The sequence below is a fragment of the Bos javanicus genome, chromosome 18, assembly GCF_032452875.1.
Source record: "Bos javanicus breed banteng chromosome 18, ARS-OSU_banteng_1.0, whole genome shotgun sequence".
In the NCBI taxonomy this organism is placed as follows: domain Eukaryota; kingdom Metazoa; phylum Chordata; class Mammalia; order Artiodactyla; family Bovidae; genus Bos; species Bos javanicus.
Window position 1 is genome coordinate 3920481 of NC_083885.1, and position 26603 is coordinate 3947083.

Below are 26603 nucleotides of genomic sequence, written 5' to 3' on the forward strand. Positions count from 1 at the left end.
GGTTTCATAGCATAAACCACATAAATTCAACTATAGTAATAAAAAAGATGAAATAATTATAATAAATTTCAATTTCATGAGTTCCTCAGTCTAGTAGGGCCTGAGTTGAGGCATTTTACAGAAAAATGTAAAATTAAAAGATTAAAGATTCTAACAACTATGCATAATGTTGATAAAATCATATTTTTGAAAAAATAGCATCTTCAAACTTAATGCCAGATTTGCTGATGAAAATACTTTGTGTGAATAGAAGTATGTTAAATATATTATAAAACAATTGGGAAACTGACCTGCATTCTATGAGGAAGATTGTAATCAAACAGTAGAATAATAACATTCATTATATAGATACTTGTTTCCCTTTTTATAATGAATATTGCAGATTAATAAGGAATTAAAGATGTTAATGTTTTTACTCAAGAATAGCATGTTATTAAGACTCATATCACTCATGCTGAAAAATAAGATTAAAGTCCAAGTTTAGCAGTAAACTTTAGAGTCTGAATCAATTCATTCTCCTAAAAATGGAAGTATGAATTTATTGATATCCTAAGGTGTGAATCTTGACCAAAGACTAACATTGCATTCAAATCATGTGTAATTCAAAGGAGACTAATAATTTATGGTCATATGGTGTGGTATATGTATGCATTTACAACAAAATGTTATGTAGTATATTATTATATTTTAATATGCTACATTAATTTATGGTAAAAATAGATGCTAAAATGGAGCTATTCATTTTCCAGAGAGTTGGTCAATCTTGAGGTTTCTATGTTAGTTGCAGTCCTCCAAGAATCCATTGTCAAGACAAAATTAACCACGTGAGGGTTTTATCAAGGGGACACTTATGAAAGAGAACGTGAGGAGAGAGCTTGTCAAGACTGCATGCAAGCCTGCCTTCCAGTGAAGGAGAGAGGGAGGGACAGTTAGAAGCATCCTGGACTTCAGCTTTGTGGGGAGCCGAGTCTGTTGGCCACCAGAGGAGTCTCGTGTCTCCAGAGGGTGGGTGTGCCTTAGAGTCCCCGCTGTGGTCAGCTTTTGCCTGGGAACAGCCATGGGAAGCAAGGCCCTGGCCCCAGCCTGAGGATGAGTTTCAGAGCCCGGCACCTGGGGCCCTCAGTCGATTCCTCTCACCCAGTTGGAGGTCTGCAAGGCACATTCTCCTGACCTCATGCTAACCAACAGTGGTTTTCATTTTTGTAAGCCCGTTTGGTTCTCTTATTCATTTAGCACCTACGCTGTGATCACCTGTTGTAAACACAGGGAGTGCCAGCATGGCAGATGTTGCATCTGCCCTCACAGAATTTATGGTTAGTGGGCAGATAATCCTAATACACGATGTTCCTGTGTATCTAATTGAGTGTAGTACACCCTATGTTGCTTGGGATAAAATAGCTCCAGATTACCCTCCAAAGTAAAGTAAGTTAGCATGCCGTGGGACCCCCCTGGCGGCCCAGTGGCTAGGACTCGGTGCTTTCACTGCCGCGGCCCTGGGTTCAGTCTCTGCCAGGGAAATGAGATCTTGAAAGCTGCGTGCTGCAGCCAAGAAAAATAGTAAAATACTTATATCATTTATAATATCTGAATATTTATTTTAAGAGAGCAGAAGATAAACATTTTAGAGTTGTCATTTGCCTACACTTTCAAACAAACACTCAAGGATATGACCATCCACTGCCATTTCAGATGGACCCCAGAAATGAAGGGCGTTCTTCCCCTGTTTTCCATACTCATTCCTTACACTTAGGAAGAATCATGGGAATAATTTTGGATCATTGTCACTATTAATCAGTATTACTAGCAGATGTTGAAAGGAGGGTAAATTTTAGAAATCATATCAATCTGTACTGTGATGACATGAAAACCGTCTCTAACTCCCTACTACACTTGAAATATTTGAGGATGCAGTAACTTTGGCAATAATAGTCATTAGTGGTTGGGAGCTGGGGTGAGAAGATCAAGCTCTTTGCCAAAGCAGCTCAATTCAGACACTCCTATATTCAATAAAGTACATTACATTTACTTTTCATATTCAGAATTCACTATAAAGTGAAGCTCTGGATTCTATGTCTGGATACTTTAATATGTTAGGATAGATTTATGATTTATTTGAGTAAAAACTGGATGATTATTTGCACTCATCCTGAGCAGTAGCTTTTGTATATTGGAGGTGATTGATGACCATTAAAGATCATTTCTCTCTACTGAGGCCACAGAGCCAGGAAGTGCTCTTGGATCACTGTGGTGGGATTTGGGCCAGATGTAAATAAAGTCTGTAGTCAGCCAGGAACGGACATCCACTTACCCTGCTGAAGAGCTTGAGAACAATCTCAATGTGTCAGGAATCCTTTATGTAAAACTCACTTCAGAGCCCAGAGGTGAGGAAGATATGTGAGCCAAATAAGCTAAGGGCACTGCAATTGTGTAAATATATTGTGAAATGTCTCTTAAGATAATGGAGGGTTTATTTTAAAAGAGAAGTACCATTTGGAGCAAAAAAATAAAAAGTCTACTTTAAAATCACCTTTTTGTATTCATCAGGTTGATTTTTTAGTATTTGATAATTAAAATATAGACCATCTTCAGTACTTGGCATGACTTCATCCTTATCGTGGCTCCAGTCATTTCCAGATACAGCTATATCATTTTGAATTGGCCCTACCTAGAAACTTAAAAACAGCCTTTCTCCTCATGATACACGAGCATTGATCAGAAGTGTCATATTCTAAAAGCAGAGAACACTCATGATGTTGAAATGTTTTATCTGATTTTAATTATAGAGCAAATGATAAGGTAGACACTGGGATTTTGTCAGAAGCACATATAATCACAAGTACGTGCTCCAGGTGGGATGGGCAAGTGTGTGCCATTGATGAGGATTTGGCTGTTAAACATCATAAAACAGAGCTCTACTTACACTTCAATAGAGAGCAAATGACAGAAGCCAAAACCCTAAATCCCAAATTATATATCAGCTGCCAAAACCTAGAAACCCTCAGACAGTGATAAAACTCAAATAATTTCTAAAATAAAAAGGAGAAAGCAGTTCTTTTATGTCTTTAGATTACTGATGTGCTTGAAAATGTACCTGCATCAGGAGTAAGTGAAAAATAGAACCACGATCAGGGCCTTACGGTGCTGTGTGAGTGAGCTTATTAAAGACCGGGCACTGACGGATGAGACAGGGAGAGGATGCAATTGATGGGAGTCCGGATACAGGACCTTCAGGGTGGAGAGAAGGCACAGACACAGCAGGGACATGGGTCCGGCCAGCCCATGGTCTACCGCTCTGTCAGAGCAAGGCCAGTGAAATGTGAATTCTGCTCGTGTTGCCTGTTAAGTATAACCGAGGGCTGGAGGTGGTTTCCATGTCATCAGAGTAAGATATTGCTTCCTCTAAATCATCTTCGTTGCTTGAGAGCTGCTGGTGATGCTTGTTAACGATGATTGGAGCTAAAAATCGTTCCTACAGTCCACTCCCATTTGTAGAGATGAGGACAGAGAGGAAACACTTCCTCCATTTCTGTTCTTCCTTCTGAAGAGGCAGACAGCCTGATGTCATTTCTTTGTTAAGTGTGTTCAAAATGTATTAAGTACTGAGGCCACAGTGAATGATTCCTCAATCAGCTCCTTTAAGAGACCTACTTAAGCAAAGATTACAGAAAAAGACATCTCTCCACGATGTAATTAATCAAAGGAAATATGCAGGTATAAAGTTGTTTCGCTAATTCATTAAGCTTTTATTGGGTCACAATTCCACTGCATGGAAAAAAAAAAACATCTCCATTAAGATCGTTACATACTCTTGAAATTGCATAAAAACCTCTCATAGCATAATGTGCCCACATTTTGAATAATAACGTAATTTAACCTGTTGCAAAATGATTGAAAATTACTGTTCTCAGAGGCTGAGTGATGTTTACAGCAACTACTTGTGACTTTTCTATGTGAGAAATGTCATGGTGCAAGCAGAAACCGGTTGGTACATCCTGGTGGGAAGAATCAGGTTGCGTCAGATAAACTCCTCGAGGGTCAATCTCCCTCGAAAAATTAACAGGCTGTGTTACATTGGCTTTGGTTATCCAAACTCATTAACTTTAGTTCTGAGTTCTTTTTTTTGTTTGTTTGTTTACAGATTTGTTTTTTATGTTAGGAAAGTTTTCTTAGTCTGAAGATGTTTTCCCTCACGGCAAGCAGTAGCTTTGGTATATTTAAGGACAGTGACAGTGGGGATCATTTATCTCTTGTGAGGCTGCAGAGCCAGGAAGTAACTCAGGTTTCTGCAGTAGAGACCTGGGCCAGAGGTAAATAAAGTGTGTGGTTAGAGGGAAGAGGATGTCTACTGCATCTCCTCAGAAGAGCTCAGGAACAGACCTCAGTCACGGGGATATTTTATGTCAAACCTGCTTCAAAGCCCAGGGGTACATAAGAAAGTTTAATTCAGTTGCTTAAGGACACTGTGATTTTGTAAAAGTCCAGTCAAATGACACTTCCAATGAGACAGGTCGTGCTGAAAGCAAAAGAGAAGCTCAGGTTGCCCCGAGATGCCTCACTATAAATAGCTTTTACATTAATCAGTCCTCAAGGTTGCATCTCAGAGCAGTAGGCTTGGTTGGCATATAAACACCTTTCATGAAAAGCTGACATTATCCGTTCTGTACTTGCTGTCTGCTTTGCCATTTTCCTTTGCCGCTAACTTTTGTCATTGTTACATCCTAGTTGATGGTAAAAATATCCTCCTGGGTTTTAGCACTGAGTCACTGCACCATTTTCTGGCAAGCTTTCTTTATCTTTACGGATTAAAGGCCTTGCGATCCTCTTAAGATGGCCCCATTTGCATAGGTATGGTCAAGCTACTTAGGTTTGTTTTGAGGTTTTTCGTTTTGCTTTGTTGTTACTGTTGTTTTGAGAGCCACAAGAAGTTTCATGAAGCACTTCGGGTTTTAATTGTTCATTTATTTCGTATCCTTTGCGGAAACAGTTTCCTCTCTCTGGTAATAAATAGAAAAGTGCTTCAAACAAATTTTAACTCCTTGGTACTCTTTTTTTTTTTTTTCAAGAACTTTTGGGAGAAGATTTCTTTACAAAAGCAGAAGTCATTCCCTTGGTTGGAAGATACAGTTGAGGCTAATTTTTTAACAGGCAGGATCACCCTCAAAATCTGGGTTGGTTAGGGATTTTTATAACCAGAGACAATCTAAATGTAATTGTCTTATCAGGATTTCAATGAAGTAAAGTGATATTTGTCTTCAATTCCTCCACCTGTCCTGCTCTAACACTTAGATGTTGTTGATATTTTTGAAGTCAGATAAGAGGAAAGATAGATATTTTTGCTCATTGGCTGTACTAGTCCTGTTCTCAGTGCAGATATCTGATGCTAGGCATTGCTTTTAAGCAACTTAATATAACTGCTGATTTCATTCGGACTCAATTCTGAGAAAATGGCTGCAAAATCCCATAGTTTCTTTCTCTCCAACTTCTAATTTCAACCCATTGAGTCTCCTGAAACAAGGGGGTTGATGGTCCAGCCCAGCTGGTGGGGTTGCCTAGAGGCTGCCAGTGAGACTGTGTTCTGAGACTCCCTGCTTCTGGTTGGAAGGGAACCTGGGGACCAGCCTACAGGAGTCTTAGGGTAGACCCTGAATTGTGTGGATCCTGAAAAATGCTTGGCTTGCAGAGATCCCTGGACCCCGTGGGGAAAGGGCAGCATTGGAAACTCAGGGCTTCCATCTTCCTGCTTTGACTGAAATGTGAGAACTTCCTCAGTCCTGAAATTTGGGCCAAGTTTTCTGTATCCTGAAGCTGAGCAGGTGTTTGGCCGGTAGCTTCACTGACAAGATGGCTGATACGCTGTCTACCTTCTCTGGGCGTCAATCACCTGAAGAGACAGTGAGGGAGAACCAACCAGGAGATGAGAAAAGCAGCCTGTCCACAACCCTTGATTCACCAGCAGTCAGATGGGAGAGAAACCAGAACAACCAGAAGTAAGCTATCCAAGGAGACAGTCCCCATCCTGAGGGAAATCTAGCAAGAGCAATGCAAGGAGATTCTAGCCAAGCCAAAAAAGACCTTGAGGAACTAAAAGTATGATTTTCCCAGACTAAAAAAAAATAAAAGTTGTCTTTATGGATATTTGAAATCATCCCCTGGAGAGCAAGTGAATGAAGCACTGTTGTTCAGTGGCTCAGTCATGTCCAATTCTTTGAGACCCCATGGACTGTGGCATGCCAGGCTCATCTGTCCTCCACTGTCTCCCAGAATTTGTGCAAATTCACATCCATTGAGTCAGCAATGCTATCCGTCTCATCCTCTGCCACCTGCTTCTCTTTTGGCCTTCAATCTTTCCTAGCAACAGGGTCTTCCCATCAGGTGGTCAAAGTATTGGAGCTTCAGCTTCAGTGTCAGTCCTTCCAATAAATAAAGGGTTGATTTCCTTTAGGATTGACTGGTTTGATCTCTTTTCAATCCAGGGGACTCTCAAGAGTCTTCTCCAGCACCATAATTCAAAAGCATCAGTTCTTTGGTGCTCAGCCTCTTTATGGTTCAGCTTGGACATCTGCATGTGACTACTGGAAAACCACAGCTTTGACTCTGTGAACCTCTGTCAACAAAGTGATGTCTCTGCTTTTTAATATGCTGTATAGGTTTGTCATAGCTTTCCCTCCAAGGAGCAAGCGTCTTTTAACTTTATGGCTACAGTCATCATCTGTAGTGATCTTGGAGCCCAAGAAAATAAGATCGTCACTGCTTCCACTTTGCCTCCTTTTTTTTGCCATGAAGTGATGGAACTGGATGCCACAATCTTAGTGTTTTGAATGTTGAGTTTTAACCCAGATTTTTCACTCTCCTCTTTCACCTTCATCAAGAGGCTATTTAGTTCCTCTTCACTTTTTGCCATTAGAGTGGTATCATCTGCATATCTGAGGTTATTGATATTTCTCCCCACAATCTTGATTCCAGCTCAGGATTCATCCAGCCCAGCATTTCACCTGACATACTCTGCAAAGAAATTAAATAAACAGGGTGACAGTATACACCTTTCTTGTATTCCTTTCCCAATTTTAAACCAGTCTGTTGTTCCTTGTCTAGTTCTAACTATTGCTCCTTGTGTGAGTGAAGCCATGGACCCACAAAAAACAAGTCCTAAAAGAAATCAGGAGGGAAACTAAAGGCAGTTAAATGTTCATGCAGAGGAGGTTCAGCATGAATGCTCGGCAGTCCAGAAGTATAAAAGGGGTGAAACTGAACCAGTGGTTGCACACTCAACATATGGAATTTTCCAAGCTGCAGATTAAAAGGGCCCACCATGTTCTGTGCATAATTGATGAGCGAAGATACACAACAGGAACAATCAGGTTTTAAAAATCCCTAAATCACAGGGAATCTTGCAAAATGTAAGAAAGAAGAGCCAGAAGACACTAGAGTAATATGTATAGATGACTAAGAAAATAGGGCTGTGCAGAGTCATCCTTAAAACAGACACACAGAAAAATCACCTAATCCATCAAGATAAATTTCTGTTCCATATCCACTCCATCACACTTTCTAATTTACTTCTTCATAGCATTATCAGTCTTCAAAATTCTCATCCATTCCTATTTCATGTATATTGTCTCCCCTGCTAGAATGTAAGATGCTCGAACAGCAGGGAATGTGTTTCCTGTACATTTAGCTCTTAAAACAAATATTGATTGACCACTTGAAGTTTTAGAGCTTAAAGCTTTTTGTTTTTTAACAATATTTTATAAGAGGTAGATATTTTCAATCTAAAGGTATAGGATTTTTAAAAGTTGCCTCATATCAAGTTTTTACCAGAGAAATGAATCTTATTTATTTACTTTTTGTTGTTGTTATTCAAAAGGTAAGATTTTTTTTTTAAGATCTATAGACATGTTATTCAAGATTTTAACCCTGGAGAAGAAATATGAGAAGCACTGTTCTGATTATGTTGCTATTAAAGTATATTTCTCTTTATTTCTTGTTAGAGTTTAAAAACAAAAACCAAAACTCCAAAGAAAGAATCTTCTCTTTTTCTAAAAATATATATGTTTGAATGTATTTCCATCTGTTCAAATGGGTGGCTGCTGTGTGGTGGGACTGAGTTAGTTCTTTGGTTTACACACAAAGGTGATGAAGCACCTCCCGTGTAACAGATGCTGGTGTTGAGGGTCTCCTGTGTGCTCACAGAGCAGCAGAATGCCTCTCAGGGCTCCTTGTGCAGAGACGCAGGATAGCCTGGTGGTAAAAACACAGCCTCCAGAGCTGGAATGCCTTGGTCTGAATACTGTATCCCCCAGCACAACAGGAAGGTAATATAATCTCTCTAATTTTCAGATTGTTTTAATATAGTATGATACTCATGATGCTAAATATCTAATCAATATTTTTTTTAAAGGCATAAAATGTGAATGAAAATAGAACAAAAGGAAGTGTTCTTCAAAAACCTTGATATAGCAAAGACAGGTTCCATCAGAATTGAGTTGCCCAGAGTCATTTCAAGCATAGCTCTCAAGTAAAAAAATAAAAATAAAAAATACCACAGAGGATATAAGCAGAGTAAAAGAATGTGTCAGTAATAAACAAAAGAACCCAACAGGCCTAGAGTCCAGTGCATGAGGCCAACAGCCGAGTAACCTCAGGCAAATCACTAAAATTCTCAACCTAAAGGGTCTTGTCTATGTGATTTAAATAGGTTATTCATGGCTCAGTTCAGTTCAGTCGCTCAGTCGTGTCTGACTCTTTGCGACCCCATGAACCGCAGCATGCCAGGCCTCCCTGTCCATCACCAACTTCCAGAGTCCACCCAAACCCATGTCCATTGAGTGGATGATGCCATCCAACCATCTCATCCTCTGTCGTCCCCTTCTCCTCCTGCCCTCTATCTTTCCCAGCATCAGGGTCTTTTCAAATGAGTTAGCTCTTCGCATCAGGTGGCCAAAGTATTGAAGTTTCAGCTTCAGCATCAGTCCTTCCAATGAACACCCAGGACTGATCTCCTTTAGGATGGACTGGTTGGATCTCCTTGCAGTGCAAGGGACTCTCAAGAGTCTTCTCCAACACCACAGTTCAAAAGCATCAATTCTTCTGTGCTCAGCTTTCTTTATAGTCCAACTCTCACATCTATACATGACCACTGGAAAAACCATAGCCTTGACTAGACGGACCTTTGTTGGCAAAGTAATGTCTCTGCTTTTCAATATGCTATCTAGGATGGTCATAACTTTCCTTTCAAGGAGTACGCGTCTTTTAATTTCATGGCTGCAATCACCATCTGCAGTGATTTTGGAGTCCTGTGTGAGTTAAACACAAACATGCAAATCAAATTCCTTAGAATAGTGCCTACCATATAATAAGCATTCATAAATACAATATTTATTTTATTAGTTTTTTTAAAAGGGCTTCCCTGATGGCTCTGGCTGTAAAGAATCTGCCTGTAATTCAGGACACATGGGTTTGATCCCTGAGTGGGGAAGATCCCCTGGAGAAGGAAATGGTTACTCTCTCCATTATTCTTACCTGGAGAATCGCATGGACAGAGGAGCCCAGCGGGCTGCAGTCCATGGGTCTCAAAGAGCCAGACATGACTGAGCAACTAACACTTTCACTTTAAAAAGAGAGAAAAAAATGCAAATATTGGTGTCCACATATGTGCAGCAGAGGAAAGAGGAATCCTGCTGTTTTATGATCTTGTTGAGTGGGTGGATGCATCATAGGCTGATACCATTTGAATGTTAAAAACCTACAATTAATGCCCCTTGTTTAGATTTCATGCTTGCCAAGCATGAAATATCTTCTCCACTGTAAAATTATGAATTAATATTTTGACATTCAAACCAATCTCTGCCCCGCAGTAGTCCCATATTAACCCAATGCTCATTAAAATGGGGAAGGGTTATCTAGGTATAGGGAATGCACACTGTCTCGGTCTGAGTGATAGGTGGACAGTGAAACTGGGAGTAAAGGCAGCATGGGGGGGTGAGAGTTTTCACTGCTGGACACGAAGAAGTAGAGTCCCTAATGGCTTTGAGATACAGCCTCTTACGTAATATCTGCAGGACCCAGATCAGTTCATTATCAGACCCATTCTTGTAGAAGCTTTAATGATTTCCAGAGAGCTCTCAATGTATTTAATTAGCCATGCTTAAACACTTGTCTTCATTAACCTGGGATATGTCACCAGTAGTTGTGGAAAGACTTAGTGAATGTCTTGTAATAAAGACAAAAGCAAAAGGAATTTAGTAGCTGAGTACGTATTGCTGCTGCATCATCAGGACTTGGACTATTGCACTGTGCAATTGGCTGTTTGCACCTTCTCTGTTATCAGTACTGCCACGTCTCTTTGGCTTCACAGAACACAGCGATGTGGACCAGGAGACAGCACTGGCGGGCGCACAGGGCTTCCTGGGCTGTCTGTCTGCTGTGCAGGTCAGCCACGTGGCCCCGCTGAAGGCCGCTCTGCAGCCCAGCCGCCCAGCCCCCATCACCGTCTCGGGACACGTGACGGAGTCCAGCTGTGTGGCCCAGGCTGGCACTGATGCCACATCGAGGGAGAGGACGCATTCCTTTGCAGGTGGTGTATGGCTTTTCCTGTACCCAGTCACAAGCGGTATATCCACTGAATGTTAAAATATTCTGATGTTTCTGTGACGACGTATTCCCAATATGATTTCTTTTTCCTTAATTTATTTTTAATTGGAGGATGATTACAATATTGTGTTGGTTGGGCTTCCCTGGTGGCTTTGATGGTAAAGAATCTGCATGCGGTGCAGGGGACCCAGGTTTGATCTCTGGGTCGGGAAAATCCCCTGGAGAAGGGAATGACGACCTGCTCCAGTTTTCTTGCCTGGGGAATTCCATGAACAGACTCTAACAGGCTACAGTCCATGGGGTTGCAGAGCTGGACAAGACTGAGCGACGGACATTTTCACTTTTCTTTGTGTTGGTTTTTGCCATACGTCAACATGAAACAGCCATAAGTATTTGAAATGGATTCTTAAAACTGGTTTTTAATTTTTTTATTTTTTTATATGTTTATGTATTATCCTTGATAATAATTTTATTCTGAAGTCTGTTTTATCTGAAATTATTATAGCTATCCTAGATTTCTTTTTATTTTATTTTTAAACTTTACAATATCGTATTGGTTCTGCCATATATCGAAATGAATCCACCACAGGCATACATGTGTCCCCATCCTGAACCCTCCTCCCTCCTCCCTCCCCATACCATCCCTCTGGGTCATCCCAGTGCATCAGCCCCAAGCATCCAGAATCATGCATCGAATCTGGACTGGCGACTCGTTTCATACATGATATTATACATATTTCAATGCCATTCTCCCAAATAATCCCACCTTCTCCCTCTCCCACAGAGTCCAAAAGACTGTTCTATGCATCAGTGTCTCTTTTGCTGTCTCGTATACAGGGTTATCGTTACCATCTTTCTAAATTTCATATATATGCGTTAGTATACTGTATTGGTGTTTTTCTTTCTGGCTTACTTCACTCTGTATAATAGGCTCCAGTTTCATCCACCTCATTAGAACTGCTTCAAATGTATTCTTTTTAATGGCTGAGTAGTACTCCATTGTGTGTATATACCACTGCTTTCTTATCCATTCATCTGCTGATGGACATCTAGGTTGCTTCCATGTCCTGGCTATTATAAACAGTGCTGCGATGAACATTGGGGTACACATGTCTCTTTCAATTCTGGTTTCCTCAGTGTGTATGCCCAGCAGTGGGATTGCTGGATCATAAGGCAGTTCTATTTCCAGTTTTTTAAGGAATCTCCACACTGTTCTCCATAGTGGCTGTACTAGTTTGCATTCCCACCAACAGTGTAAGAGGGTTCCCTTTTCTCCACACCCTCTCCAGCATTTATTGCTTGTAGACTTTTGGATAGCAGCCATTCTGACTGGTGTGAAATGGTACCTCATAGTGGTTTTGATTTGCATTTCTCTGATAATGAGTGATGTTGAGCATCTTTTCATGTGTTTGTTAGCCATCTGTATGTCTTCTTCGGAGAAATGTCTATTTAGTTCTTTGGCCCATTTTTTGATTGGGTCATTTATTTTTCCAGAATTGAGCTGCAGGAGTTGCTTGCATATTTTTGAGATTAGTTGTTTGTCAGTTGCTTCATTTGCTATTATTTTCTCCCATTCTGAAGGCTGTCTTTCCACCTTGCTTATATTTTCCTTTGTTGTGCAGAAGCTTTTAAGTTTAATTAGGTCCCATTTGTTTATTTTTGCTTTTATTTCCAATATTCTGGGAGGTGGGTCATAGAGGATCCTGCTGTGATGTATGTCGGAGAGTGTTTTGCCTATGTTCTCCTCTAGGAGTTTTATAGTTTCTGGTCTTACGTTGAGATCTTTAATCCATTTTGAGTTTATTTTTGTGTATGGTGTTAGAAAGTGTTCTAGTTTCATTCTTTTACAAGTGGTTGACCAGTTTTCCCAGCACCACTTGTTAAAGAGATTGTCTTTAATCCATTGTATATTCTTGCCTCCTTTGTCAAAGATAAGGTGTCCATATGTGCGTGGATTAATCTCCAGGCTTTCTATTTTGTTCCGTTGACCTATATTTCTGTCTTTGTGCCAGTACCATACTGTCTTGATGACTGTGGCTTTGTAGTAGAGCCTGAAGTCAGGCAGGTTAGTTCCATTCTTCTTTCTCAAGATAGCTTGGCTATTTGAGTTTTTTTGTATTTCCATACAAATTGTGAAATTATTTGTTCTAGCTCTGTGAAGAATACCGTTGGTAGCTTGATAGGGATTGCATTGAATCTATTAATTGCCTTGGGGAGTATACTCATTTTCACTATATTGATTCTTCCAATCCATGAACATGGTATATTTCTCCATCTATTAGTGTCACTTTGATTTCTTTCACCAGTGTTTTATAGTTTTCTTTATATAGATCTTTAGTTTCTTTAGGTAGATATATTCCTATGTATTTTATTCTTTTTGTTGCAATGGTGAATGGAATTGTTTCCTTAATTTCTCTTTCTGTTTTCTCATTATTAGTGCATAGGAATGCAAGGGATTTCTGTGTGTTGATTTTATATCCTACAATTTTACTATAATCATTGATTAATTCTAGTAATTTTCTGGTGGAGTCTTTAGAGTTTTCTATGTAGAGGATCATGTCATCTGCAAAGAGTGAGAGTTTTACTTCTTCTTTTCCAATTTGAATTCCTTTTATTTCCTTTTCTGTTCAGATTGCTGTGGCCAAAACTTCCAAAACTATGTTGAATAGTAATGGTGAAAGTGGGCACCCTTGTCTTGTTCCTGACTATAGAGGAAATGCTTTCAATTTTTCACCGTTGAGGATAATGTTTGCTGTGGGTTTGTCATATATAGCTTTTATTATGTTGAGGTATGTTCCTTCTATTCCTGCTTTCTGGAGAGTTTTTATCATAAATGGATGTTGAATTTTCAAACAAAGGCTTTCTCTGCATCTATTGAGATAATCATATGGTTTTTATTTTTCAATTTGTTAATGTGGTGTATTACATTGATTGATTTGCGGATGTTGAAGGATCCTTGCATCCCTGGGATAAAGCCCACTTGGTCATGGTGTATGATCTTTTTAATGTGTTGTTGGATTCTGATTGCTAGAATTTTGTTAAGGATTTTTGCATCTATGTTCATCAGTGATATTGGCCTGTAGTTTTCTTTTTTTGTGGCATCTTTGTCAGGTTTTGGTATTAGGGTGATGGTGGCCTCATAGAATGAGTTTGGAAGTTTACCTTCCTCTGCAATTTTCTGGAAGAGTTTGAGTAGGATAGGTGTTAGCTCTTCTCTAAATTTTTGGTAGAATTCAGCTGTGAAGCCGTCTGGACCTGGGCTTTTGTTTGCTGGAAGATTTTTTATTACAGTTTCAATTTCCGTGCTTGTGATGGGTCTGTTAAGATTTTCTATTTCTTCCTGGCCCAGTTTTGGAAAGTTGTACTTTTCTAAGAATTTGTCCATTTCTTCCACGTTGTCCATTTTATTGGCATATAATTGCTGATAGTAGTCTCTTATGATCCTTTGTACTTCTGTGTTGTCTGTTGTGATCTCTCCATTTTCATTTCTAATTTTATTGATTTGATTTTTCTCCCTTTGTTTCTTGATGAGTCTGGCTAATGGTTTGTCCATTTTATTTATCCTTTCAAAGAACCAGCTTTTGGCTTTGTTGATTTTTGCTATGGTCTCTTTTGTTTCTTTTGCATGTATTTCTGCCCTAATTTTTAAGATTTCTTTCCTTCTACTAACCCTGGAGTTCTTCATTTCTTCCTTTTCTAGTTGCTTTAGGTGTAGAGTTAGGTTATTTATTTGACTTTTTTCTTGTTTCTTGAGGTATGCCTGTATTGCTATGAACTTTACCTTTGATTCTTTCCCATTTTTTTTTTTAGATTCTCAATTCTCAATTCCTTATTCATACAGGCCTTTGCATGTGGGTATTGCATAAGTTTACAGTTACAGACATTCCACATTGACCTCTATAATTCTCTTCTGATTTAAACTGTTAATGAATTTTTAAAAAGTCTTCTTTTTACTCTCCTATATCACCCCCATTCCCCTCTTTTTTTTCCTTTAATGTAGATCATTCTGGAACAAGAGATGACAGAGAACCCCTCACAAAGACAATCAAAAGTGACTCTGCAGTCATTGGAGGTAACAGAAAGCATGAATGAGCTCTTCTTCGGTACTTAATATCGTTCCTAATAATGGTGAATATTTAGTATTATAGACACTATAGGGCTGCTGGTAAAGAATCCGCCTGCCAACATAGGAAATTCAGGTTCTATCCCTGGTAGAGAAGATTCCCTGGAGAAGGAAGTGGCAACCCACTCCAGTATTCTTGCCTGGGAAATTCCATGGACAGAGGAGCCTGGTGGGCTACAGTCCACAGGGTCCCTAAAGAGTTGGACACTGAACAGACAGTACTGAAGAATCTGTACATGTCCCAAGAGTTATCACTGAATCCTGAGGTCAGGAAGGTGATTTATTATTTGTATTGGATTGTCATATAGTCTTCTTAAATTTGCAGCTTCCTTGGAGATTTCCAGTACAAATAATTGATAATTTCACTGAAATACCACACTCAAGTATTAGTATTAGATATTATTAGGACATCGGAGAAGGCAATGGCACCCCACTCCAGTACTCTTGCCTGGAAAATCCCATGGACAGAGGAACCTGGTAGGCTGCAGTCCATGGGGTCGCTAAGAGTCGGACACAACTGCATTGGAGAAGGAAATGGCAACCCACTCCAGTGTTCTTGCCTGGAGAATCCCAGGGACGGGGGAGCCTGGTGGGCTGCCATCTATGGGGTCGCAGAGTCGGACTTGACTGACACGACTTAGCAGCAGCAGCAGCAGCAGGACATAGTACTAATAATGAATATCATTTAGCTTTAGAATGGCCGTCTGCACTCCCTAGGGTGTTCTGATTGTATTTAAGGAAGTGTCATTTTTTGGTTTCTTGGACACATCACTGCTTCTGCAAGAATTTATGTAGCAAGTTGGAAAATTCTGAGATGAACATTAAAAACATGTGTTTATTGTTGCCTTAATGCTTAATAAAGTGGATTATTTTCCTGGTTTAGATGCCCTTCTCAATGAATATTACAGTTGTATTTGCATTTTATCAAATACTAAGCTAATGGAATAAAAGTGGTTTATTACTTATTTTAAATTGCAAAATTAGCACCAAAAAATTTAAATATATCTTCCTGGCAGTAGAGCAGCATATTCTCTGAGACATAATTTATTCAAAACCAAGCCCCCACATAAACCTTTTTCTTCCTGATTAATGGTTTTCAGAATATTATTAATCAGATTATTGAAATGTTAAATGGTTCACCTTTTCTCCATATTCTGCAAATGATATAGAAAGTAAGCAATTATTTTATTATATTGCCAAGTAATGTGATTAGACATATTCTTGAGCAGCTTATGTGGGCTTATAATTGATCCATTTGTTTCTCTACTTTTTACACCCTTACTTGTGTAGACATCAGCTTCCTTTAAGTACTTAGAATTTTATTTAGACAGAATAGTACTGATCAAAATTTGCAAGAATATTAAAATCCCCATTGCTTTTTCAGTTGTTTTATTTTAGTCAAATTAATGGTGTATAAATTAAAGATGCATAAAATAGGCTCCTCACCCTGTTAGAAGAGTAGTTAAAATCTGCATGTGTAAAATAAATATATTAATATAGCATTAAAACATTAACTGGTAAAAACTCTAAATTTAAAATTATACCATTTATCAATGCAATGCGCTCAACATTTCAAATTGGGACTCCTATTTGTCAAACAAATTGTCTCGGTCTCATAATGAAGAGGAAAAGTTAAAATTTCACATAACCTCCTGCTCGTTCTGCCTCTGTAACTCAGCTTGCTCCTTGCAAAGTCTGGATCACGTAGGTCACATAGTCTTGGAAAGTGGGGACTTACAATACGAGGAACCGGAGCTTATCTCACGCACCTTGTCCTGCTCTTTGCCATTGCCCAGCCCCTGCAAACCTGCTTAATCATGCCAGTCCCTGTAAGGTCAGGCATTCCCCTCCCCGTCTTGACCGCTATTCCCACGCGTGCAAAACCCCCTAGTTTAAACCAGCCTATTAGCAGCTATTGTCGCCCACTATAGTCTGCCTATAAAAACTCTGTAACCCCTTGTTCGGGGCTCAGAGCTTGGAGTGTTAACTCCTCTGTGCCTGCTGGCATAATAAACCTGAGTTCTCCAACTGTCTGAGTGTGGTGCTTGGTTTCTCGATTACTGGTTTCTGCAACAATAATGGTGCTTTTACTGTGTATTTTCTATACACCGATAAATATAGTATGAATATAGGGAGATGCAGATACATAGTTATGTGTAGTCATGCCAATGTTAGAGCAAGTATTTAATCTTTTTATCATACCTTTGGGCAAAGATTACTGGCAAGATTTGCAGAGTAAAGGAAGAAGTGTGTTTATAAGTTATTCTGTGTTATTCTAGAATGGAAGCAAGTTGTAGGTCGTGTGTGAAATTCTCACTCGACTCGGATGCATAGAGCAGAGCAAGACTCTATGGAAGGTTTACTGCTTAGGGTCTCCCCAGGGCCTCTGGATCTAGTGGTGCCTGCTTTTGATCACGGCAGGGACTGAGCTTCAGAAGCAGAGCAGCGGGTTGTGGCCATCTAAGCTCCAAAGGCCTTGTCTGGGATCACATGCAATTCATCTGCTAAATCACAGAATACCATTCTCTAGTGTGTTTCTCCATCTGCCAGCATTGTAGTAGATTTCTTCAACTGTTGTCTTCTTACTCTTAACTTGCATCCGCTGTGTAACATGAGTTAGTCCATTTAAGTATATTCTAATTGGCTAATTCTCCTATGTTTTACATTTTAGGCAATCTTTTTCTTGAATTATAAACAACAAATAAATAAACAGGGTGAGGTGGGGAAATTGATTTAATAAGACATTTAAAACTGGTGACTCAGACACTAGAGAGAGTTTCTGGTCAGACTTCACAGATATGAATGGTCAGATTGAGACAGCAAGCTACGTAATTTCATCATAAAAACACATTCACACAGAACTTCAGATAGTAATGTCTCAGAATGTGGTAGGTAGTCATATTTCATCTATAATATCTTTTTTCCTTTCCTTTTTTTTTCTGGTGTATCATGTTAAATCAAGGTTTTTCTTGGACATAACAAACCCTGACATAACACTGTCTCTAATTCAGTTCAGTTCAGTCACTCAATTGTGTCCAGCTCTTTGTGACCCCATAGACTGCAGCATGCCCGGCCTCCTTGTCCATCACCAACTCCTGGAGCGTGTTCAAACTCATGTCCATTGAGTTGGTGATGCCATCCAACCACCTCATCCTCTGTTGTCCCCTTGTCCTCCTGCCTTCAATCTTTCCCAGGATCAGGGTCTTTTCCAGTGAGTCAGTTCTTTGCATCAGGTGGCCAAAGGATATAAACCGTCTCCAATTACAAGAGATAAATCACATGCATGGAGCAAACCCATTCCAGAGCCCATCCCTGATTTTGTCTGCAGTAGCCTGCTGTCTGTGTGGGCTTCCCACTTGGTGCTGGTGGTAAAGAATCCACCTGCCAATGCAGGAGACACAGGAGATGCAGGAGATATGGGTTTGATCCCTGGGTCAGAAAGATCCACTGGAGTAGGAAAGAGCACCCCACTCCAGTATTCTTGCCTGGAGAATTATGTGGGCAGAGGAGCCTGGCAGACTACAGTCCATGGACCTGCAAAGAGTCGGACACAATTAAGCAGAGCACAGCAATTAAGACACACAATTAAGACACAGCAATTAAGACACAGCCTACTGTCTGTGCCTACTTCATCAGCTTTCTCCATTGAAATTGTTTAGGATCTCTTTCTTTAAATCAGAGGCCTATAACCAAGCAATAGAATACTGATAACAACTCATTACTTTTCTAAGATGAGAGGCAAAATATATGACAACAAATGGATATTCTGATTTCAATTATTCTTTATTAATATAACAAAAATAAAACAATTATATCCATTAGAAAATTCTTCAGATTTCAATACAGAATTCACTTATCAGATTTATGTTAGATCTGTCAGCAAGGAATTGCTATCCCTTTCAGATAAAGCTGACATAGCCAAAACTCAGCTTAGCCCCTAGCTATATTATTGGCTATAGTCAATCTGCCCATCAGATCATGTACTCTAGAATCCATTGTGACTGATGAGGACCTTTGAAGTTTCTGCTATCCCTCTCAGATAAGTGTGTCATAGCCAAAAATCGGCTTAGCCCCTGGCAATATTATTAGCTGTAGTCAATCTGCCCATCAGAGCACGTACTCGAGAATCCATTGTGACTGATGAGGACCTTTGAAGTTTTGGTTTCAGTTGGAGTGATCAGAGTTGTTTACACCTACTTTAAACTAGAGGAAAGAGTCCTTGTTTTATGATATGAGACTCCATCCACCTTGCTGTTTCCGTTGTACTTATTTTCATCTGAAAACACTATGTTCACACCGCCACTGATTTCATCAGAAGAGTCTAAGTATGAGGAACTCTCAAACTTGTGACAGACAACAGTTTTCCAAGTTCTACGTTTCATTTGAAAACTTGGCTTTGATCACTGGCATCCTACACTTTCAGTTGTTTATCTTGAAGTGACAGATTCACTTCATTTTAGAGAAAATTTCTGCCAGATATCCAGTTAAAACAACCACAGTTTATCTGTCAGTCGTTCTTTCCAAGTAAAACAGTGTTCTTTACAGGAAAAAGCAACTAGTTCAGCTCACAACTCAACTGAAATGCTCACACTGGCCTTCTTCCAGAGACAGCCACCGTACTTCAGTCTGCGGGAGAAGTATCAGTACTTTACAGATACTTTCCATTTCATCACACAAAATGTGAGAAAGTCTTATGGGCAAAAGTCACAGTTTGACAAAATGTATAATTTTTAGTGCTTCATCAAGGACATTCTTAAATGAAGCTGGCAGAGCAGTGCCTGCTTACTTTATGAATTCAGTGACCACTTTGAAACTTTGGTGACCTTGCCTTAGTTCATGTTAAGGTACCAGGAACTCTACCTAACCTTGCTTTGTTCTCTCAGTGGGCACGTCAACATGGTGAGAAAGGCATCTTAGAGTTATTACGAATAGCGTCGACGCTATGGGCCTCCTCAAAATGTTCCAGGAACCATCAAGGATTCAGAGATCTCACTCTGAAGATAACTGACTTAACATAATGCCAGAATTGGTAACCAATTAGCATAGCTAACCGCTGTGGTGTTTAAATTTTTTATTTACAATCAGATGTCTCAAAAAGTCAATATTCTTAATATAGATATAATCTCATCTGTGTATCAGGATCAATATAGTTCATAGTAAGGATTATTCATATAAAACTTGTTCTTGCTATTTAGGGATATAACAAATTATTGATAATCAACTTCATTAAAATGTTAATGTTTAAGGGGATAAATTAGGAGATTGGGATCAACATATACACACTACTATATGTAAAATAGATAACCAACAAGGACCTATTGTATGACACAGGGACTTTACTCAATATTTTGTCACAACCTATAAAGGAAAAGAATTTGAAAAATAATAGAGATACATGTATGTGTGTGTATATATATATATATATGTATAATGGAATCATGCTGTACACCTTAAACTAACAGAACATTGTAAATCAACTAAAGTTCAGTTTTAAAATGTTCACATATTTAAGTATTAAAAACACATTTGATTATTTTATGATGTTACTACTACTATATAATTTCAAAATAACTAAACTTGTCTAGGTATTAATATGAGGTGACCAAATGGACTTAGAGATGTGTAGGTAATATATTATTAAAAAATTGTATATACAAATACACTAAATAATCCATTATAATATGCATTCAGAATAAGTGAAGGTGAGCCCATAAGACTGACAGAACTCAGAAGTAAACTCAACATATTTTGATAATACTTGATCCAGAAATGCCTAAGATTTTTGATATTTACAACTTACATGTACTAGATGCTTGATTTTGGTAGAAGATAATTTTATTATGACTTCTTAAACAATGAAGTCTATACAGTTTCTGTTTGGACAACGGTTCTGATTTTGTGTGTCTCTTCTCTTCTCTCACTAGGTTTGATAGCTGTTGTGATCTTTATCTTGCTGTGCATCGCTGCCATAGCTGTCCGCATTTATCAGCAGAAAAGGTTATACAAAAGAAATGAGGCAAAAAGGTCAGAGAATGTAGACAATGCTGAGGCTGTTTTGAAAAGTGAGCTTAATATACAAAATCCAGTCAATGAAAATCAGAAAGAGTACTTCTTCTGATTGGCAGAGATGATTTACTGTATAATTACAATAGCCTGATGTAATAGCCAGGGGCTCTCAAAGAACAAAAAGCAAGCTCTCCCACTGAATGTACAGGCAATGGATTTGCAGCACTGCCGCATTGCCAGACTCGAGATGGCTCCAGGAGGCCTCATCCATTGACTTATTTCCCACAGCGGTCATTCTGCATAACAAGAATTAGATATTGCTGTTAATTTCCAGCCATTCTGATACAATCTAAAGCAGAAGTTTAACTCACTTGAGAGCTACAGTTTTTCATTGTGAAAACTGTAGTGCTAGCCTCTCAACCACGTGCTACCTAAGTTGTGTTAGAGGTGAAAATCAAAATTGGACTATAATGACCTTGCTTTATTTGAGAACATATGCTGTGTTTGCTTTGGTGTCCCTATGGTGTTATTCATAGACCTGGAAATGCTTCTAAGATCCTGTTTGGCTGGTGTTTGCATCTTCAGTGGCCAAAAGTATATAAACCCCTTTGCCTTTCTCTGTATTGCATTCAATACAATTTATCAATAGTCTGGAAAAATGTTTTTGTTTTCATTGGTTTGTTTGTATTGCTCTATTTCGATTTGACTGTTTTTAATGATTTTGAAAACATGAGGTTTTGCGCGTAAGGCTCCAGCTCTGAACATAAAATTTGTATGTAACAAGACTCAGAAAGTGCATTGGTCATCAGTATGTGATGTCTTGCCTTTAAAACTTTTCTGTTTAATTTGTTATCATGGTTTGGTATTGGTAGTAGTTAAGAACCTGGTTAATGCCCATTTCCCAAAGAATGTGAAATATTTGCAAGTAAACTTGTTGATAAAACACACACACACACACACACACACACACAATTCTTAACACTGCAAAGAATTATTTTTTATTTACAACTGTAATGTCTCAAATGAAATATACTTCTGAGAATATTTTCCCCAAATCCTATGTAAGCTTTCTTTATAGGTTTATAATTCTGTTTTTCTAAAGTATATCACCCACTTTTCTTTGATCTCTATTGACTATATACCATGGAGCATCTTCTTATGTATTAGAAAAAAGAGACAATTTGACATGTAAGCTCCATTCTTCATTCTAAATTATATCCCCCACTTCAGGTATATATTCAGCTATATACTAATCTCCAGGGCATACTTTTTGGAATATAAGTTTCAGTCACGCCCCCTTTTTTGCAAAACCAGTAGAGTTGTTAAAGTGTGTTCCTTCTAAGGGGTGATGGCATATTATATGTCATATTCTATCATTTGAGTTACTTCTCATTTATGATGATGGAGTAAATTTCTCAAAAAGAACCAAAAATCAATATAACTTACTAACTAGTACATTCTGATTAGGAGATATACAGGTGCCTGAAATTCAAATAATTATCAATCACTTTATGAAACTGTTGCAGTAATTACCTTTGAGGCCATGTGAAAAGATGCTTTCATGTAGCTATATTTGAATTCCACAAGCCAATTATGTAGCAAAGGCACTTTGGCATTTATACTCATACTTTCCAGGTGTCTGCCAAGGGAAAATTAGATGCTTTAGTTTGTCCACACCAGAACAATTTGGAAATACGTAAAGTGAACGCTTTTCCCCTTATTTTCCCTCTTAACTCTCCTTATAAAACCTGCCTGTTCTTTCTCATAGCACTGTATTAATTTTGATGTTTCTGTAAATGCTTGATGAAATCTTAACCATGGTTTATGAAAGACCTATATGGATACATGGCATTCTTTTTCTTTAAAGTCCTGTGGTAGCCGCGAAGGGGTTGAACACCAAAATGGTAGTTTTCATTTCATGCAAAGCTGAATACAATGGTAACAGCCCTGAATCTTTTACATGTGTTCTGGTTATTTAGTAGCAGTGTTAACTTGGTTGGGAGCTGGAAGGTGGACAGGCTTATAGACAGTGAAGCCTCACAGTACTCTGTGGTCTGCTCTGCTAGGTTTAACATTATGGCATTAAAACGCACTGATATATCATACGCCATGACTTTCATTCCCTGGTTTGTAATCTGTTCCTTCTTTTTTCTTAATAAAATGCATTTTTGAAGTAAAATGCAGAATATATTTTGAGATGTTGTATAAAAGTTTCAAATGAGGGAATTATACTGGATTTTTTTTTCTCAAAACAGTAAAAAGATGTGTAGAAGTATGCCTTCTTTACTGATGTTTGTGACTTTTTTAAACTTTCTGGTACACCCCATGATTATTATGAATTGTTAACAAAAGTTGCATTTATAATGTACTTTTCCTTTTAACTAGACTCAGAAATGAAAGAAAATATACAAAAATGTTTCCTGATTGTAACAAGGAAATTGAACTAGATTTTACATTTTTCCAGAGAACAACAATTTGCCTGCTAGCATTTGTTTGCTTAAAGGCTACTTATGTTTACATTGGGTGATATCCTTTTACTTCTGCACAGAACTTGGCCAATGAACCCTATATATATGCATAGGATCATATGTAAGAATATAGCACACACTGCTGAAATATCAACGTTTAAAAATTCTTTATTGATTATTTCAAGTGACACAAATGAAAACAATATGTAATTAACATTCTCTTTTGAGAAGACCAAATTTCTCAAACCTCATTAAATTCAAATATGAAATAAAATGGACTTAGCATGGCACATGAAATGAGGGTCACGCCTGGGAAATGACATCTTAATTTTGTAGAAACTATATCCGCTCTAGGAAATAGTTCCATGTTTAAAAATCTTTTCCCCAGTGTTGCTCTTTAAAGCAAATTTAATGAATTATTTAGACAGTAAGTTAAAGACAAAAACCAGAAGAAGAAGAACCCAGACAACAACCAGACAGAAGTTAAGCATCCCAGATTCTCTCTCACCAGATGGTCTTATCCTTCGTCTACAAAAAAATAATCCTTGCAACAGAGTCCATCATGCAACTGGTGATCACTGGTATATTATTTAGTGTGAAAATCTCAGTTTTACAGATGAAAAGTCTGAGATGCATGTATATGAGGGTATATGGTTATATCCCCAAGGGGACATATATTAATAGTACTGTGTAAGTGGTGAGGCTGTGACAAGAATTTCATTTTTGCTGTATACTTTGCTGATAATTAGTGCCTTCAAGACATGAAGTTTTGATAGTTATTTAGTGGTATAGAAAATTTGGAGGTTCTTGGTTTCCTTTTTGTCCAAGTTCTAGTTCTAGATCTTTTCCATATTTAAATGAACATAAACCTTTGTTTGTAGGTCATTGCCATCAATAGACTTGGTTTTCTTTAAAAAAATATTTATTAAGCTTATGGTTCTTGATCCTAGGAGAGATATTTTAACTGAAACATAGGTAGTCTTAATGAAATACTCAGTATGAATTGGATCTGACTGAGTCACTTCAGGTGTTTTCCATATGGTAGAAGGTGGCACATCTCATTAAAATATGTTTTGTTGATCGATTTCCCAATCCACATATCAACTAAATGATTAATCTAACTAAATAATACAATTTTACAGATGCATTTAATAAGTTCTGCTCAACTTCTACTTTTCCAAAGTTCAGATAATGGAGAGTGGTAACAGGGAAGAAAAAATTCAGCAGCTGACTGTGTGTTTGGAATGTATGTGAATGAGCACATGCGTGTTTACAAGGAAGACTGTGAGAAGCAAGAAAATATGAACAGTTTGCACATAATGTGGTAAGAGAGTTGGACTTCTGGTGTGTCAGTAACTTCCCCGGAGCGTGGTTTTGACTATTGGAAAATGCAAATAAAGTGGGAGGGAAAACCATCTGACTCACCATTGTAATGGCTTTTCTGGGGAAACCATTTTTTATTATCTTCCCTATTTATAGTATTATATTTAAAATATATTTTAAGATACATGCATATATTTTAAATCTCAAGTAGTACAAGACATCTTACAAGGGAAAATAGCCCTGCACTGCCCTATCCCCTGCCGTATCATGTTCAGCTCCTTTAGCTGTCACTTTTTAGCTCTCTCCGTGTTTCTTAATTACATTCCTAACAGGCTGAGTTCTCTGGGGAAGCAAACTCTTGAGGCAGAGATTGTCATGAGGGAAATTTACTAGGGAGTAATGAAGAAAGCTGAGCACTGAAGAATTGATGCTTTTGAACTGTGGTATTGGAGAAGACTCTTGAGAGTCCCTTGGACTGCAAGGAGATCCAACCAGTCTATCCTAAAAATCAGTCCTAGGTGTTCATTGGAAGGACTGATGTTGAAGCTGAAACTCCAGTACTTTGGCCACCTCATGCGAAGAGTTGACTCATTGGAAAAGACTCTGATGCTGGGAGGGATTGGGGCCAGGAGGAGAAGGGGATGACAGACGATGAGGTGGCTGGATGGCATCACCGACTCGATGGACATGAGTTTGAGTGAACTCCTGGAGTTGGTGATGGACAGGGAGGCCTGGCGTGCTGTGATTCTTGGGGTCGCAAAGAGTCGGACACTACTGAGCGACTGAAGTGAACTGAACTGAATGTAGAGGTCAACATCTGAGAAAAGAAGATGCAGAGTTGGGTGGATGGAGAGGTTGGTGCCATCACAACAGACTCAGCCAACCCTGTGAATGTGGTCCTTTAAAGAAGTCCTGAATTGGGGAGAGGCTGGGGCATTATAACTCCTGTACTTATCAACAGTGAAATTTGAATTTCACATGATTTCCACTCCAGCGTCATCAAATGTTTCTGTTCTGATTTCCTCCCCTGCACCCCGACAATCATTTAAAAATGTATGAACTATTCTTGGCTGACAGACCTTGCAAACGTAGGCAGTGAGTTGCATTTGGTCTGCTGTAGTTTGCCGATTCCTGCTTTCACTGGGCAGTGGTAAATAAGTATATTTGCCTGCAAGGCAGGAGATGCGGGTTCAATCCCTGGGTCAGGAAGGTCCCCTGGGGGAGGAAATGGCTACCCACTCCAGTATTCTTGCCTGGAAAATCCCATGGACAGAAGAGCCTGATGGGGCACACCCATGCAGTTGCAAGAGTCAGACATGATTTAGTGACTTAACTCCGGCCACCACCATCAGCCAGGCATTGGGTATTGACTGCTTGGTGCCCAGGGCATCAACTTGGACAAACAGCTCTTCGGCTTAGGTAGTTCCTGAAGAAGAAGGATAGACCTCTGATGAATCTGTTTCTGTTTTGCTACCACACACTTATTTACTGTATTTTTCTTCATCCAACTAGCCAGATATCCTTTACTCCAGATCCTTTTTGGTTGAACTTTCCTAGAGAGGAACCTGTATTTGGTTATTCTTTGTTTCTCTGTGTAAAATGACCTGAGCCCAAGTCACTGTCTGTCCCCATATTTCCTGAGTTAGGTATAGAATGTCTGGCACATTTCTTTGCATAAATGTGTCTTGCTTTCCTTCTATGGAGGCAATGCAAGTAGTGAATCTAGCCAGAGTGAACCCTAGGTTCCTTCCTTGGCTGTGACTTCTTGTCCCTCCTCCTGAGAGAAGATTGGAAATTCTCAAAACTTGGTTTGCTCAGTGTTTTCATATGGAAAATTAGGAGCGCTAATGAATTTTTTCTAAAGTCATTAAATTAGTAATATCTATTTTATCAAGCCATAAACTAGCAAGGCCAGTTCCTGTTATAATTCCTTGTGTCACACCAGACTGATTTGTGTTTGCTCGTAATAAAATAACTTTCCTTCTCCATGTGCTGATACCAGACATGGTTTCGTGCTCATTGAACTAACACATCTGCTTTCAAACTGTTTGTGTGAGAAACTTTCTGATAAATTATATTTCTGTGAAAGTTCA

The 26603-nt window shown here is 38.8% G+C and overlaps 1 protein-coding gene across 4 annotated transcripts in view; it reads left to right on the forward strand.

Annotated features, from left to right (window-relative positions):
• Positions 1 to 26603, forward strand: part of CNTNAP4 (contactin associated protein family member 4) — a 313027-nt gene that overhangs the window by 262481 nt on the left and 23943 nt on the right. For 2 of the 4 annotated variants that reach the window (XM_061386803.1, XM_061386801.1), the window contains 3 exons: positions 10355 to 10573; positions 14591 to 14662; positions 20638 to 20737. In XM_061386803.1, the coding sequence (XP_061242787.1) occupies positions 10355 to 10573; positions 14591 to 14662; positions 20638 to 20737 (391 nt within the window). Of the gene's footprint in view, positions 1 to 10354; positions 10574 to 14590; positions 14663 to 20637; positions 22995 to 26603 lie in introns of those variants that run through there. The other 2 variants (XM_061386802.1, XM_061386804.1) reach the window with 1 other exon arrangement.